At 40.1% G+C, this 14,134-nt stretch overlaps 1 protein-coding gene across 11 annotated transcripts in view; it reads right to left on the bottom strand.

Moving 5' to 3' along the window:
* The window catches only part of ACER3 (alkaline ceramidase 3), a 156,625-nt gene that overhangs the window by 69,190 nt on the left and 73,301 nt on the right, over nt 1–14,134 (bottom strand). For 5 of the 11 annotated variants that reach the window (XM_063641395.1, XM_063641396.1, XM_063641399.1 and 2 more), the window contains one exon: nt 4,707–4,829. The exons of the other annotated variants lie outside the window; for them this stretch is intronic. In XM_063641395.1, the coding sequence (XP_063497465.1) occupies nt 4,707–4,829 (123 nt within the window). The remainder of the gene's footprint in view (nt 1–4,706; nt 4,830–14,134) is intronic. 11 annotated transcript variants of the gene reach the window in all.

The following is a 14,134-nucleotide window of genomic DNA, read 5'->3' as shown; positions in this document are numbered from 1 at the left end:
ATTCCCTCTACTAAGTGACTTGCTAGACTAACAATATTCCATTTCTGTAAAATGTATTATCTGATGCTCAGGATAAGTTTTAATGCACATAGCTGGTTAGCTACTCCTTTGCACTTCTGACCCAAATGGCTAAGGTGTATGCTTACTAAGAGCCGGTCAGTTTGTTCCTGAACTTGTTGATGCCATTGTATTTGGTTATCAGAACTATGACTGCAAAAAGAGTTGTTGCTTCTCCGAGAACTATTTAAAATGCTTAAAGTAGACTCAATAAAAATGAGTTGCTGGCCGGGCACAGTGGCTCATGCCTGTAATCCCAGCACTTTGGGAGGTTGAGGCGGGTGGACCATTTGAGGTCAGGAGTTCAAGACCAGCCTGGCCAACATGGTGAAACCCTGTCTCTATGAAAAATAGAAAAATTAGCTGGGTGTGGTGGCAGGCCCCTGTAATACCAGCTACTCGGGAGGCCGAGGCAGGAGAATCATTTGAACCCAGAAGAAGGAGGTTGCAGTGAGCTGAGACTGTGCCAATGCACTCCAGCCTGGGCAACAAGAGCAAAACTCTGTCTACAAAAAAGAAAAAAAAAAAAGTTGCTAATAAAAATCATTGTTGAATTAGGTGTGGTTGGATATCTGTTACAGACTTGGAAAAATAGTAAAAATCTAAAAAGATTCTGTAGGCAGGGCACAGTGGCACAGGCTTGTAATCCCAGCACTTTGGGAGGCTAAGGCCAGAGGATCGCTTGAACTCAGGAGTTCAAGACCAGCATGGGTAACATAGCGAGACCTTATCTCTATTAATACATAAGATAATAATAATAAAATTAAAAAATAAAAAGATTCTGTGTTCATGTCCTAAGTTTGTCCCAAGTGCCTCCATTTTAAATTATTTTCATTTTAGGGTTTTATAAAATATTTGGTTTTTAAAGCAAAGAGTAAGTACAACTAAAATTACGGTCTCTCATTCAGTGGTCATGCCCTATGTTAAATAATTGTCAAAGAATTATTTGACATAAATAATTGTCAAAATTGTTAAAACATAATTGTCAAAAATAAAACTTCAGGCCCAGCGTGGTGGCTCACACCTGTAATCCCATCACTTTGGAGGCTGAGGCAGACAGATCACCTGAGGTCAGGAGTTCGAGATCAGCCTGGTCAACATGGTGAAACCCTGTCTCTACTAAAAATACAAAAATTAGCCAGGCATGGTGGTGCACACCTGTAGTCCCAGCTACTTGAGAGGCTGAGGCGGGAGGATCACTTAAACCTGGGAAATGGAGGTTGCAGTGAGATGAGATTGTGCCACTGCACTTCAGCCTGGGTGACAGAGTGAGACTCCCTCTCAAAAATGAAAAAACAAAAAAATAAAAATTAAAAATTAAACTTCATGTATATATGTATTCAATAATTCTGTGCTTCAATATATCAAAGGTTTAATATCCAAAATTTAAAAAATTCTATGCTTCAACTTAAAAAAATTAACTGATCAAGTATCAGCCCCTATAACATCTAATAAAGCTTTTTTTCTGATTCAGTTTAGTTCAGAATTTACTGAGTGCATCCTATTTGCCAAATTCAGTTATAGATGCTGAGGTACAAAGATAAGATCCAGTCATTGGCTTCAGTGAAACATATAGTCTAATGGAAGAGACAGGCAGATAAACAGACGGTGCCTTTACATGGACATACGTGTTGAGTACCATGGAAGCACAGAGAAGGACGCTTGTGAAGGAAATCCAAGAATGCAAGAATGATGGTACAGATTAAACTTAAGGATACATAGGACTTAGCCCAACAAATGTAGTGAGTAGGGGTGTCATTAAATAATTTGTATGAAGCCACCTAAGAAAAATTTCAAACTATATGTTATTCTTGCCTTTAAAAAAATCACTATATAGATTGTAATTTTTATTCCTCAAAATGAAATGAGGGAAATAAGATAGTTATTGCACTCATCTCATTAGAGAAATAAGGAAGTGGGCTGGTTCGTGCCTTTTTTTCCCAAAAAAGTAATTAGAAGGTACAAAGGTGGATAAAGTATTCAATGCAAAGGAAAAAAAAAAACTTTTAAGTTATTTAAAGTCACACAATAACAATATACTATGAAGTAAAAAAAAAAAAAGTGAGATGGGATGATTATTCATTTGGTAGAATGGCCACTTTATCATGCCTTACTCAAGGACTGTTTTTATCAAAACCTTTTCAAAGTGGTCTCTTGATACTGTTAAATTATATAGCATTAAAGGTCTGATTTTTTTCCCTGCTTTTGCTCACAGAGCCATTAAACATCTGACTTTTTAGAGATCTCTACAATTTATTTCCTTTCAACAATCTGGGTAACACATAAAAAAAGTATTCTGATGGAAAATCTATTCTGGTGGCTACTCAGAGGTTTCAAATTCCTTTCAGGAGAGGGTAGCACTAGGTTTACTCCTCCTTCTCCTTTGTTATTTTCCTTTCTTTTAAAAAGTACTCTTCTGCAACTGACATTTCTAGACATTTAGAGTCCAAAAACATGTAATAGAACAGCATTCTCTATGCAATATTTTATATTTTGCCCCTTTAAAGCAAACCACCAAGTTTTGCTGAAGTTTATCAGGTTTCTCGAGATATAATTCACATAAAATTAATTCAAAGTATACAATTCAATTGTTTTCAGTATATTCAGAGTTGTGCAAACATCACCTCAACCTAATTTTAGAACATTTTCATCACCCCTAAAAGAAAGCCTATACCCATTAGCAGTCATTTTCCACTTTCTCTCAACCCCTCCAGGCCTGGACAATCATTAGTCTACTTTGTCTCTACAGACTTGCCTACTGGGGACATTACATCTAAGTGGAATCATACATCATGTAGTCTTTTATGTCTAGCGTCTCTCCCTTAAGCATAATGTTTCCAAGGTTCATTTATGTCATCACATGCATCAGTAATTCATCCTTTTTATGGATGAATAATAATATTCCATTACATGAACATACCATATTTTACTTATCCATTCATCAGGTGATGGACATTGCTATGTACTGAATGTTTCTATGCCTGCCTCCCCCACTCCCCAGTTCATATGTTGAAGCTCTAGCCCCTAATGTGATGCTATCTGGAGGTGAGACCTTTGGGAGTTAATTAGGTTTAGATGAGGTCATGTGGGTGTGGGGTCCCCAGGATGGGATTAGTGCCCTTATAAGAGTAAGACACTGAAGCTTGCTTCTTCTCTTTCCACAGCACAGACAGAGGGAAGGCCACATGAGACACAGCAAGAAAGTGACCGTCTGCAAGCCAGGAAGGAGACGTTTTTTGGTTTTGGTTCCTCACCAGGAACCAAATTAAATGCCACCTTGATCTTGGACTTCCAAGCCTCCAGAACTGTGAGAAATAAATGTGTGTTGCTTAAGCCACCCAGTCTATGGTATTTTGTTATGGCACCCCGAGCTAAAAAAGACATTTAGGTTGTTTCTACATTTTCACTATTATGAATAGTGCTGCTGTGAACACTTATATACAAATTTTTAGGTGGACATATGTTTTTATTTCATTCATTCATATACACTTTGGAGTGAGATTTCTGGGTCACATGGTTTAGTATTTTGAGGAAGTGTTTTTCAGAGTGTCTGTACCATCTTATATTCCCATCAGCAATATACTAATTTCTCCACATCTGGCCAATATTTATCACTGGCTGTCTTTGTGATTACAGCCATCCTAGTGGATGTGAAGTGGTATTTCATTATCATTTTGATTAGTATCTCCTTAACAAGGACCCCATTTGTTTTCAATAAATATTTACTATGTACTTAATACTCCAAGCATTTCCACTGGGATAAGTGAGTGTACAAGAGAAATATGGTTCCTGTCTCAGAACTTTAAACAAACCATTAAAAATACCAAAAGGGGGCTGGGTATGGTGACTCACACCTGTAATCCCAGGACTTTGGGAGGCCAAGGTGGGTAGATCCCTTGAGCTCAGGAGTTTGACACCAGCCTGCCCAACACAGAGAATCTTTGTCTCTACAAAGCATACAGAAGGTTAACTGGGTGTGATGGCATAGTCCTGTAGTCACAGCTACTTGGGAGGCTGAGGTGGGAGGATCACTTGAGCCTGGGAGGTCGAGGCTGCAGTGAGCCATGATTGGCCACTGCACTCCAGCCTGGGTGACAGAGTGAAATCTTGTCAAAAAAACAAAAAACAAAAAAAAACAGACAAAAAAGCCCCAACCAAACCACCAAACAAAAAAACATAAAGGGGAGTTATAGAGCTATGGGAATCTATGCAAAGAGTAATGTTATTACCTTGTCTAGGGGGTCAAAAGAGGGCTGTCTTAGAAAGTAACACTTAAGCTAGAATTTGAAGAATAAATTAAAGTTAACCAGATCAAAGAATTTTTTTAAAAAATGAGATCATTCTATGTAGAAGAGTCATCTAGAATAAAGGCAAAGTTCATGCATTTGAAGAACTAAAAGAGTTTGGCTTAAGCCATGAACAACTTGGTGTAGAGATCCAATGATGAAATTTGCATGCATGGTTTATAGAAAATAGATTAAGAAGAACTTTTAGGCCGGGTGTGGTGGCTCACACCTGTAATCCCAGCATTTTGGGAGGCCGAGGTGGGTGGATCACCTGAGGTCGGGAGTTCGAGACCAGCCTGACCAACATGGTGAAACCCCGTCTCTACTAAAAATACAAAATCAGCCAGGCGTGGTGGTGCAAACCTGTAATCCCAGCTACTCGGGAGGCTGAGGCAGGAGAATCGCTTGAACCTGGGTGGCGGAGGTTGCGGTGAGCCAAGATCACGCCATTGCACTCTAGCCTGGGCGACAAGAGCAAAACTCCATCTCAAAAAAAAAAAAAAGAAGAAGAACCTTTAAAGCCATGTTAAAATCTGATTCAGATTTGGACTTTATCCTAAGGAGAAAGTACAGTTGTTAAAAAATGACAAATACACATAGGAATTGACATAATCAGTTTTGCATTTTAAAAATATCACTGGTTACAAGGCAGGAAAATGTCTAAAGACTAGTTTTCCAATTTCAATATCAAAAACATTTTAAAGCAACCCCATATATTTATTTGTCAACTGGATACAAACTGTGGTGCCAAGATACTATACATTTTAAAACACATAAAATATAAATTTTTAAAAAGGTAAAGAAGTAACTATATACAAATAGAAGTTTTTTTGTCTTGTTTTGTTTTGTTTTTTGAGACAGAGTCTCACTCTGTCACCCAGGCTGGAGTGCAATGGTGCAATCTTGGCTCACTGCAACCTCCGCCTCCCAGGTTCAAGCAATTCTCCTGCATCAGCCTCCTGAGTAGCTGGGATTACAGGCACCCACCACCATGCCCAGCTAATTTTTGTATTTTTAGTAGAGACGGGGTTTCGCCATGTTGGCCAGGCTGGCCTCGAACTCCTGACCTTGAGTAATCCACCCACCTCGGCTTCCCAAAGTGCTGGGATTACAGGTGTAAGCCACTGCACCCAGCCACAAATAGAAGTTAAAGAGTTTTCTTCCTGCATTCCAAAGGATTTTTCTCACTCCCTGTAGTGTGTGCATCCTGCTTTAACTGCTAGCTTAAATAATGAATAAATTCCTTGCAAGGCATACATGGAGCTTCATAATCTGGCTCCGCTGATTTCTTCCACTGTAGCTTGTAGTTCAGTCACAGCTGATTGATTGCCTTTGGTCTCTGATCTCACACCATTAACTCGAGTCTGCTTTGCCTTTGCGCATCCTGTGCTCATTCTGTCACTTCTGCTTGGAATACTTACTCTTTCCATTGTTCAATCCCACTTGCCCCCAACCTATCTCTCTGTTTATTGAAATCTTATGCAACTTCATGGCTGGGTGTGGTGGCTCACACCTGTAATCCCAGCACTTTGGGAGGCTGAGGTGGGCAGATCACTTGAGGTCAGGAGTTTGAGACCAGCCTGGCCAACATGGTGAAACCCTCACTTTACTAAAAATACAAAAATTAGCTGGGCATGGTGACAAGCACCTGTAGTTGCAGCTACTTGGGAGGCTGAGGCAGGAGAATTGCTTAACCCGGGAGGCGGAGTTTACAGTGAGTTGAGATTGTGCCACTGCACTCCAGCCTGGGTGACAGAATGAGACTCTGTCTAAAAAAAAAAAAAAAGAAATCTTACAAAACTTCTACAGCCATTTTCTTGTTTGCTTTTTGTTTCTTTCAATTTTTTTCTTTTGAAGTAATTTCAACTTACAGAAATGTTGAAAGAATAGTATAGCAGATGGGCACAGGGGCTCACGCCTGTAATCCCAGCACTTTGAGAGGCCACGGCAGGCAGATCATGAGGTCAGGAGTTCGAGACCAGCCTGGCCAACTTAGTGAAACCCTGTCTCTACTAAAAATACAAAAATTAGCCGGTGTGGTGGCAGGCACCTGTAGTCCCAGCTCCTCGGGAGGCTGAGGCAGGAGAATCCCTTGAACCTGGGAGGTGGAGGTTGCAGTGAGCCGAGATTGTGCCACTGCACTCCAGCCTAGGTGATGGAGCGAGACTCCATCTCAAAAAAAAAAGAAAGAATAGTATAGTGAATTCTTGTATATGTTCTACATATTGGTTCAGATTCACCAATTTTTATCATCTGGCTAATTTTCATATATATATATGTGTGTGTGTGTGTATATATTTATAATATTTTTTCTGAACATTTATAAGTAAATTGATACATCATGTCCTTTTACTCCTTAATACTTCAGTGTGTATCCTAGATCCATTTTAAGTGCCATCTCCTAAGTCAAGTGTTTCTCTGCTTCCTCTCCAGTTAAGTCTACTATACAATGCATCCAAGAAATAATGTTTGATAAGGCCAGTAGTTATCAGCTTTTGGATCATACTGTTTTGGCCATACAGCTTTTAAAATGCTAGGCCAGTCCAGAAGCTTCTGATTCAGTGGGTGCCCTGGTACATGTATTTTAAAGGGCTGTCAATGACGGTTGCCCATGAAAAGCCAAAGATCACTGTTGGATTCTAAGGTTCATAAAGGCATAGTCTAGGTCTCCACAGTTCACTGTCACCAGAAACTAGCCCAGTGCCAGGCATATAGAGAACACTTACTAGGTATTTGATGAATGGCTGATTTTTTTCCCTTGTCCTTTGATAATCCAGCATTTCACAAGAAATAGGGCAGGAGGAGAGAAGGAAGGGGGAAAAATAAAATAAGGTGCCTGAAATTAGCTCTCTAAAGTGAACCAGATGGGGGAAACTCAGTCACATCTCCACATTTAATAAGAAATCAAGGGAGAATTCAGAAAGCATTTTGGTCACTTTCTCTCTAGTCAATGATGAACTCAAATGTTCTCCAGACACATTAAAATACTGGAAAGAAAAGAAGACCAAGAGGATCAACACTGCTATTGTGAGCTTCTTAAAATGTTTCATCATGTTGACTATATCCACTTCAAGGGAATACTATGATGTTTTAATGGGAAAGGGGAGAGTAAAAAACCCTTCTAGCTATAAAAATCAGCAAGACACAAAAGTAAAAGAGCAATAAAAGGCCGGGCGCGGTGGCTCACGCTTGTAATCCCAGCACTTTGGGAGGCCGAGGCGGGCGGATCACGAGGTCAGGAGATCGAGACCACGGTGAAACCCCGTCTCTACTAAAAATACAAAAAGTTAGCCGGGCGTGGTGGCGGGCGCCTGTAGTCCCAGCTACTCGGAGAGGCTGAGGCAGGAGAATGGCATGAACCCAGGAGGCGGAGCTTGCAGTGAGCCGAGATTGCGCCACTGCACTCCAGCCTGGGCGACAGAGCGAGACTCCGTCTCAAAAAAAAAAAAAAAAAAAAAAAAAAAAAAAAAAGCAATAAAAATATCCCACCAAAGTTAGCAATTGCTGCATAATTTATTCCAGTTAAGACTTTTATTTATGAATCTTGTGATAAAAAATAAGTTGTAACTTAAGGCTGTACATAAAATTGTTTTTGATAAGATACAGGCACTTTAGAACCTCTGATTTTAGTATATAAATTTAAAAAAGTCAGGGCTGATGCAAAACTTAGGAGAGGATCATTTCATGGTAAGGATATGAATCAAGACAAAATTAGAGGAACCAAATAAAATAATTCAAAAGGCAGAAGTGCAAATATAAGGCACATATTTAGAATCAAACATATTTTCATTAGATGGGAAGAAAAATGAGGGCAAGTATAATTTTTAGATCTTAGTAAATTCAGGAAAAGACAGAAAACATCATCCATATTATCTTTCTCTCAACAAAACATACTTTCTGTGGTTATAACAAGGCTATCAAGAGAAAATCTCCAAATCAACTTTGGAATTTTTTTCTTCCTTTGTAAATTCTGGGCCTGGCATGGTGGCTTACGCCTGTAATCCTACAACTTTCGGAGGCCAAGGGAGGATTGCGTGAGCCGATGACTTTGAGACCAGCTCAGCCTGGGCAACATAGTGACACAATGTCTGTACAAAAAATGTAAAAAATTAGCTTGGTGTGGTGGTGCACACCTATGGTCCCAGCTACAAGGGAGGCTGAGGTGGCAGGATCACTTGAACCTAGGAGATTTGAGGCTGCAGTGAGCCATGATTGTGCCACTGCTCTCCAGCCAGGGTGACAGAGTGAGATCCTGCTTCAAATCTATATCTATATTTAGATATAAATATACATACACACACACTTATATGTGTAAATATATATGTGTGTGTGTGTATGTGTATATATATATATATATATATGATCATGTCATGTCACTCTCCTGTTTAAAACCCTCCATTGGCTTTCCATTGCTCTTAGAATAAACTTTAGACTCTGGCTTATGGTGAGGCCCTGTGTGATCTAGCTCGTGCCCAAATCTCTCTAACCTCATATTCTACCGCTTTCCCTCTTGACTTCTAAGGCATATTAGGAGAAAGTTAGGAAGTACACAGATAATTACAATATGGTGCACTAAATGCTATATTATGCACTGTATTCTGTGGGAGAGCAGAAAAGTCATCTGATCCTAGCAGGAGACTGAGGAAGATTTAAAAGGCGGCTTTTAGAGAAAGCAGAGTCCTAAGTGATAGCTATGCAGAGTTCATCAGACAAAGAAGGTTAAAGGCAGAAATGTGAAAATATATATGGTACTGAAACAGCAAGTAGTTTGATACAGCTGAACTGCTGGGTATATGTGGGAGAGTTACGGAAGACGAACCTAGCAAGGCAGACAGAGTCCAGATTAGAACCCATGCGCTAAGGAATATAGATTTTCAAATAGGTGATCTCACTTAAACAGAAAATGGTTGAATAGAAAGAGGTAGGCAGGGCTGGAGAACAGGTGAAGTTTAACACCGTAGAACAGTTTTCATTATTGACACACTACAATTTATCAGAAAGTACATCTTTTCTGAAAAATTATTCAAATCACCACAAATAGGAAAATAAAGAGTGGAGAAGTTATTTAAGTCAAAGGAACAAATGTCAAATGTGTGAAAACAAAATGGGATTTATTGGTCCTTAATTTATAAAAATTAGAAATTCTGGAGATAATTTAAAAAAGGAATCTAAGCATTTTTTCTTTCTTCTTCTTGCATGCACACTGATTTAGTCACATGAAGAATAAAACATTTTATTAATATTAGGGTGACTCTTTTAGCCAACATTTCATGATGATGAAGAGCTGCATTTGACTTGCTTGTTTGTGACATCAAAGTTAATATAAAATTCATATCTGTAGAAATTATCCAGCACACTCCACAAAATAAGTAATAGGGATACGTTTCCCCATATGGTCATGTCCAAAGTGAAGACAGATACAATCAAAACAGAAATGAAATTGGAACAAGAAGGTCAGGGTACCATTTCCATCTTCTAATTAGATGTTCATATTCACACTTTACTATAGTTTTAAGAGTTTCTCAAGTGTATAATAGAATTTCACTCAGTTGGAACCTCTGGATTAAGATATCTTGGCAAACTACCAGCCAAAGTTTTTCAAGGTTACAATAAAACACAAATAGGCTCTGACACACATTTATTTTGACTCATCTGATCACAATGGAAATAGTGTACAAGGGTTTTGGCATCAGACCTAGACTAGAATCCCAGATTTATCACTTATTACTTACCAACTGTAGAAAGCTGCTTAAATCTCTTTGAGACTCAGTTGCCCTAGCTATAAAATAAGGATAATATTTGTCATGAAAGGTTGCTATGAGGATTATCTACCATGTGTCTGGCATACAATAGATATCAATGAATTTTATTTTCTAGTCTAACTCAAGCTATGAAAAATTCACGTACAAAGATGACATAATTAGATTTTGGAAGCAAGTTAGCTTATTTGCCATGACAGAAATTTAAAAGCCCAAGAGTTACAAGTTTCTTTTAAATCACATCATGGTTTACCATAATGCATAAGAAGGGACCTAGAATACATGATACAAGAAGAAGGTCATGTTTCTATAAAGTGTCAAGGCATCAGCAGCCTGGTATATGATATAAAAGCTACATATTCAGAGGTTTTAGTGTTATTAGTACTATCAAAACAATGCCAACTATGACTTCCAGGGCATGCATGGCTGTAGCTTTCCAAGTGAAGACAGCATTCACAATAGAAACAAAATGCACTATCATATTAGAAGGGTAGTAGAGTGCAGTAATTGAAAGCATGAAGCTTGGAAAGTTGTCCTAAGAAGTTTGGAGTTTATCATTATACTGATAAGAAGCCATTTAGGCTATTTAAAAAGAACTTTTTAAATTGTTCCCCATCTACCCTCAAGGGAACAGATCATTCTCTAATTTATTTTTTAACTAGTATGTAACCTTATTATAGTAACCTACACACCTACACACACACACACACACACACACACACACACACAGAGAGAGAGAGAGAGAGAGAGAGAGAGAGAGAGAGAGAGAGAGAGCCAGAATGGAGCTACAGCAATAACATACATGGTAATAGCAAAAATGAGACTAGATGTTACAATCTTTTACACCTTTTTTCTTAGAAAATAATTTGTTATTCAATTATTGTCTTATTCTAGCTCCAGCCTAAAACCCTGTGAAACACAAGCCACAACTGAGGCCTATAGGAACCACATGAAGAGCCACTGCAGCTGTCTGCTTTCCGTCTTAGGCAATTCTACCAAGCTACGTACCTGGCCATCTCATTTCATTTCCTGTTCACCGACTACATGGGCTACTTAGCTATCTGTGGTTTCTGCATCTCTGATTGGTCCTGTCCCTGGGTTTGGGCTACTAGGTTAAACATGTTTATTCAAAATGTAGTTATCTGAAAATCATACTTCCATATGCACAAGTACTGGAACTATTAACCAAAAAATAAAAATATTATTTCTGTTGGATGATGGGATTATGAATATTTTTCATTGCTTTCCCCAAATTTTTCTTCAATGTTACTATTTATCAGATTAAAAAACAGGAGGTCACTAATATTTTTGGCAAATTGGACTAAAAAAAAGAGGGGGAAATAAATGAGCTACTAAGCAAGCTGTAAAATGATTTCCAAAAATCCTTTCCATGGTACATTGATTTGATGCCTATTTCAATACTAAGTGTAATTGCTACAATTTAAAAGTCTATTAGACCAGGATGTAGTATGTTAAAGCATCCACTCAATTTCTCCTTGATAAGAGGTAAAATGTTGTTAAGATCACTTAAGATGACTTTTATTTACTCTGGCAGTGACAGACTATAGATATGATCACACTAAACTTAATTAAGCTTGCTCCATGCAAAGAATTTCCAATGGTCCTTTTCTGATGAAAATCACTTTGGGTCCTGGTGCTTCCCCATGAGGCCCTGCATAGTGTAGTGTATCCTCTCCTCTTGGGAACTGTCATAAATTCCTCTGGCTCAGGGAAGGTGTGTTGTTCATATTTTCATTGCCAGTACCTAAGAATATCAGGCACTTTGAAGGAAAAGAGGGAGAGATGACTGACAAGACACAGGTAGTGTGTATCTCCTCCGCAGAGAGGAACCAGAATAGTAAGCAGATACCTTTCAAACAGATTGTCTAGGAGAGAACACGAGGATTCACTATAGAAGTGACAAGATGCACCAAAAGTGAATAAAGAGAGGGTTCAAGGCAACTTGCCTAGCCAGGGACTGACTGAAAGCCTGGAGAGGGTCCTGGATGTAGAAAGGCAAGAAGAGAGAAACCCTCTGAGTTTCACACTCCAAAATGGGCTTTTACAATCTTGGCTAGGGAGTACCCCTCAACCTTTGTGGGCCTCAGGCCTGACACAGAAAGCTACCTGGAGATTGCCCAGAGATGTTGCTCCAGAAAGGGAATCAACGTGAAATCCCACAGGCATCCAAGCCTAGGCCAGCGCTGGCTAAATGCCATTGTGACAGCCTAGATACCAGGAATCTACAGATGAAGCTGCTCATGCTACACGGCTTCAAGGAGGGGAGGGTGCTCCCATATACCTCTGGGAGGGTCCTTACTGCCCTGCTTGGGGCTACTGTGGACCACACTCTCCAGAGCCTCTGGCTCACACTGCTTACCTGGAAGGGGCCCTGCCCTACCTAGTCCCGACCCTAGGCACCATATTGAGTTTAATGCTGGGCTGTGCTCCACCTTCAGGCTGAGTTTGGGCTGATGTGGCTGCAGCCACCACCTGGCCAAGGAGTGACAGAGAAACTAAGCTCTCCTATTCATGCTTAGGACAATACCCACCATCCTGCTGCATGCAGACTGCTGTGAAACTGAGACTCAAGCAGATCGTATTCCCCACAGCTTCTTGCCCATGCTGCCTTCCTAGGATGCACCCTTCCCTCCTGGGTCGCAGGTCCAAGGCATCGTTTAGAAAGTTTAATGCTGGGCTGTGCCTTGCCCTTTGGCTCAGTTCGAGCTGATAAGGCTGCATCTCCTGCCTGGCTGAGGAGGGACAGGGAAATCAGGCTGTCTTACATGTATCAAGGATAATACCCACTGCTCTGCTACAGACTGCTGTGAGACTGAGACTTGTGCAGAACACACTCCTCACACTTGCCCATGCTACGCACCTGAGAGGGACCTTGCTGGTCACAGGCTCCTGCTAGCACCATTTTGAGAGTTTAATGCAAGGCTGTGCCCTCAGACTGAGTTTGAGGCTACCCGGCTGCAACCACCAAGCAGCCGAGGGAGGCACAGGGAAAACAGACTCTCCTGCTCATAACTAGGACAATACCTATCACCCTGTTTGAGGCAGCTGCGGGACTGAGGACTAGCCTGCCCAACCCATCACAGCTACTAGCAACACCGACAAAGACCACTTGGCTCCCAGTGGATTGCTCCACTACCACTATTGCCGTTACCCATATCACACCAGCTGCCCAGGATACCTGCCCACATACCTGCCCACATACCTGGAAGCTGTACTTCCACTACTAGCTTGTAAGCAAGTGAAGTGCAGGCCCAAGAATCAGCCCTCCAGGACCCACTAACACTGGTGCCAGTGTATGCTGCTTTGGAGACTAAAAACAGACAGCCTACTTCTGCCACCAGCGGGGTGTGAATACTGGCTCAGCAGGTGCCCAAGCCCCCAGCAAAACTTCCCCACAGCCTCAGCTAACTATACCCTAAGCCATAGAGGAAATAACAGATACCACTGAACCTGTGTACCGCCAAAGAAGTCTTATAAAGATCACACTACTGCAGGCACCCAAAATCAAAGCCAAAGCATCCTATTCAACCAACAACATATATCTATCTTCAGGAAAAAATTCTGCCCTACAAAAGCAATTTCAAAAAATTGGAACAAGTGAATACTAAACCAGATGTTTAGATATCAATGGAAAGACATGGGAAACATGAACAAGCAGGAAACTGACACCATCAGAGGACCACAACAGTGGTCCAGCACCAGATCCCAACCAAAAATAATGCCAGATAAAAAATTCAAAATATTGATTTTGAAGAAGCTCCATGAGATACAAGAGAAATGTGAGAACCAATACAAATAAATCAGAAAATCAATTCAGGATATAAATGAGAAATTTACCAAGGAGATAAATATCTTAAACAAAAACCAAACAGAAATTCTGGAAATGAAAAATTCATTGGAAAAAAAAAACAAAATACATTTAAAAGCTTCAATAATAGACTAGACCAAGCAGAAGAAAGAATCTCGGAGCTTGAAGACAGGTCTTTTGAAATAATCCAATCAGACAAAAAT

The sequence above is a fragment of the Symphalangus syndactylus genome, chromosome 6, assembly GCF_028878055.3.
Source record: "Symphalangus syndactylus isolate Jambi chromosome 6, NHGRI_mSymSyn1-v2.1_pri, whole genome shotgun sequence".
Classification (NCBI taxonomy): Eukaryota; Metazoa; Chordata; class Mammalia; order Primates; family Hylobatidae; genus Symphalangus; species Symphalangus syndactylus.
Note: the sequence above shows the minus strand (reverse complement) of the source record. Positions and strands in the feature narration are given on the sequence as shown.